This window comes from Cervus elaphus, chromosome 16, assembly GCF_910594005.1.
Source record: "Cervus elaphus chromosome 16, mCerEla1.1, whole genome shotgun sequence".
Lineage (NCBI taxonomy): Eukaryota > Metazoa > Chordata > Mammalia > Artiodactyla > Cervidae > Cervus > Cervus elaphus.
Window position 1 is genome coordinate 22,918,321 of NC_057830.1, and position 3,190 is coordinate 22,921,510.

General features: G+C 61.1%; 1 protein-coding gene across 1 annotated transcript; it reads left to right on the forward strand.

Annotated features, from left to right (window-relative positions):
• Positions 1 to 1,231: 1,231 nt before the first annotated feature.
• On the forward strand, positions 1,232 to 2,878 carry GADD45G (growth arrest and DNA damage inducible gamma). The gene is made up of 4 exons (XM_043870533.1): positions 1,232 to 1,456; positions 1,734 to 1,835; positions 1,949 to 2,162; positions 2,268 to 2,878. Exons 1-4 carry the CDS (start codon positions 1,404 to 1,406, stop codon positions 2,376 to 2,378), a joined length of 480 nt encoding a protein of 159 aa, XP_043726468.1. The 5' UTR covers positions 1,232 to 1,403; the 3' UTR covers positions 2,379 to 2,878.
• Positions 2,879 to 3,190: the final 312 nt, after the last annotated feature.

Here is a 3,190-nt window from a genome sequence, read left to right on the forward strand (position 1 = left end):
AGCTTGAGAAATATAGGCTTTTCTTCCGTCAGTACTCGGTTGGAGTCTCTTTTTGTTTTCATCTGGGTTTTTCAGTTTTTGACTCCCATTAATGTGTAGCTTAGATGGGGCTCAGCTGACTCTACCAGGGCCCCTTCTTGATCAGAGGGCCAGAAGCCAAGTCCCTACAGTATGTCAATGGAAGTGAGGGGAAAGAGAAGTGCTCAGGAACTTTCCCGTCGGCCTGTAGATGGCGCCCCGGGAAAGGGATTCCAAGCGTCGTTCCCCAAGCTCTTAGGGGCCCGGAGCCTAGGGGTCCGGGTAGAGTGCACCCAGCTGCGAAGAAGGTGCAGCCAGGCGTTCCTTCCAACTTCCACGGCTGCTCCGCACGTGTGCTAGAACCTTTTGGGGCGGAACTACATGCAAACGTGTGGTGGGTGCAGCGGGGCCCGTGCAGGGGGCGCGCATTGAGGGGAGCAGGAGCCCCACGCGGCCGCGACCCCCCACGCGCCGAGCAGCCCGGCGACCCCCACGCGCGGCGGGGCTCTCCCACCCCACCCAGCGGCAGGTGGACAGTGTCGCTATGAAGAGAAAGCTTCAATTGTCCCTCCTACAAACCGCCACACGCCAGATCTCCGCTATTGTGCGCTCAGCATAGAAATGCAAACGAGCCGCGTGCTCCGGCCGCAATCTGCTCTCGCGCCCTGGCGCCCCGCAGCGCTTAGTAGCGAGCCGGGAGATTGGCGAGACTTTCCAGCGCGACCGGGTCCGGGTCTTGATGATGCTAGAAGAACCTCGCGCTCGGGGCTCTAGTGTCAGCTGGAGAGGGCTGCTTACAGGCCTTTAGCTAGCTTGGCCAGCGCAGCCTGATTTTTAAGTTCCGGTTTAGAAGCAATGGGCTCAAAAACTTCAAATTAAAAGTGAAGAAAAAAATAGAAAGGTAGCAACAAAAATAAATGCAAAACAAAATTCATTAGATTTCCCCAAAGGTGCATTTCACAAATTGCAGCGTACTATTAACAAGTGAGGGTTTTTTTTCCCCCGTAACTTTTTCCTTTTAAGGACTTAAAAAAAAACAAAAAGGCGAGATGAAATCTGCAGGCTCCAGTCTGCCTGGTAACACCCCGACAAAAGCGGCAGATTTGAGGCATTGTCATCCCCCGCACCCCTCCCCACGTGGCCTTCTGGCACGAGCCGCGGGCAGCCGCCTCATTTGCATCAGAAAGCGGGCGCGGGCCAATGGGCTCGCAGGCTCGCGCCAGCTGGCGGCGCCACCCGGCTCAGCCTATATAAGGGCAGACCGCGGAGCCGGGGCTCACTCGCAGGCAGTGGGCTCACCGGGCTGGGTCGTAGACTTTCCTTCTTCGCTCGCGTCTGCTCCGCCCTCTGTTCTTGTGGATAACTTGCTGCTCGCAGATCTCAACATGACTCTGGAAGAAGTTCGTGGCCAGGACACGGTTCCAGAAAGCACAGCCAGGTAGGTCGGCGCCGAACGCCGGACGTCTCGGGGCGCGCGGGGATCCTTGTCCTGCTCTGGCCGCGCTGGTTGGGCGATAGTCTTTGGGGCCCGCCTGGGTGGAAACCGGCTGGGTGGGAACCCGCTGGGTGGAAGCCGGGCGCGAGTGTGCCGGCTGTGCCGTAGGTGCGGCCCTGGGCTGGCGCGCCGGCCTGGGGCTCTGGGGGTGCGTCCCTGGGTCCAGGGATCTCAGCGCACCCTCCGGCCCGTCCGGCTCACCGCGCTGGCTTGTCCGCAGGATGCAGGGCGCCGGGAAAGCGTTGCACGAGCTGCTGTTGTCGGCGCAGCGCCAAGGCTGCCTCACGGCCGGCGTCTACGAGTCAGCCAAAGTCCTGAACGTGTGAGTATCAGACGCTGCCCGTGGGAGGAGCGGCAGGGAGACCGGGGAGACGGTAGCTGGGGGCACCCCTGGCTCCCCGACCTGATCTCACCACCTCTTGCTTGCCCGCGTAGGGACCCCGACAATGTGACCTTCTGCGTGCTGGCCGCCGACGAGGAGGACGAGGGCGATATCGCGCTGCAGATCCACTTCACATTGATCCAAGCGTTCTGCTGCGAGAACGACATAGACATCGTGCGCGTGGGCGACGTTCAGCGGCTGGCGGCGATCGTGGGTACCGGCGACGAGTCGGGGGCGCCTGGAGACCTGCACTGTATCCTCATTTCGGTGAGTGTCGCCTCCGTGCCGATGTGATCCCTGACACCCCTCCCCCCCCCCTCCCCCGTCAGCAGCCCGTGTCCAGCCAGGCTGACCTCTGCGTTCTCTCCGCAGAACCCCAATGAGGACTCCTGGAAGGACCCCGCCTTGGAGAAGCTTAGCCTGTTCTGCGAGGAGAGCCGCAGTGTCAACGACTGGGTGCCCAATATCACCCTTCCCGAGTGACAGCCCGGTGGGGATCCTTGGTTTGATCGACGTGGTGACGCCCCGGGGCGCCTAGCGCGGGGCTGGCTCTGTGGATGCGCCCTCGGAGGGCGCCGGAGTGCGGCGTGGAGACTGGCAGGCGGGGGCGCGTGGAGAGCGGCGAGGAGGTGCGGTTCCCTCCCGAGGAGGGGCCCGGCGGCGACAGGGGCAGGCTGGCCCCAGCCCAGGACTCTACAAGTGTGGGGAGCGGCTGCTCGCCCAGGAAGGCCGGAGGCGGGACCTTGGCCGCGCGGCCGGGAAGGACAAACTGGCCGGGCAGGCGTGACTCAGCAGCCTGTACGCCCGGCAGAAAGGAGGGGAAAGGCAAGGCCAGGCGGCTTGGACTTGTACGGTTACAGGAGCTCTGGACGGACTTGAGCAGTATGCACTGCTGTTTCAAAACGGATACGGGCGATGCTTCGTTTTCTAAAGGATTATGCTGCTGCAGCTTTGAGTTTTACAATAAACTTAACTGAAACAAACTTACTCTCTTTATTGAGGGCAGGGGATCTTTGTCTGTGGGGGAGGTGGTCAGCGGCACTGCTGCTGATTTACGGAACTCCATGGCACCTGTTCCATCTTCCTGTTGGCGCTGAATGGCAGGCTCCTGGGGTGCTGGAAGTGGGGGAGGGGACGCTGGCTGGGTGTTAGGGCAGAACTTGAGCCCTGCTCCTATTTCTCTCCCTTCAGGAAGATTTTTAAACTTGCAAGACAGGAGCATACTTGGGATAAGACAGCAGTGCAGCAGCTGGCCATCCAACCTGCTAGCAGAGACCTTTCCCTCCCCTCCCCCT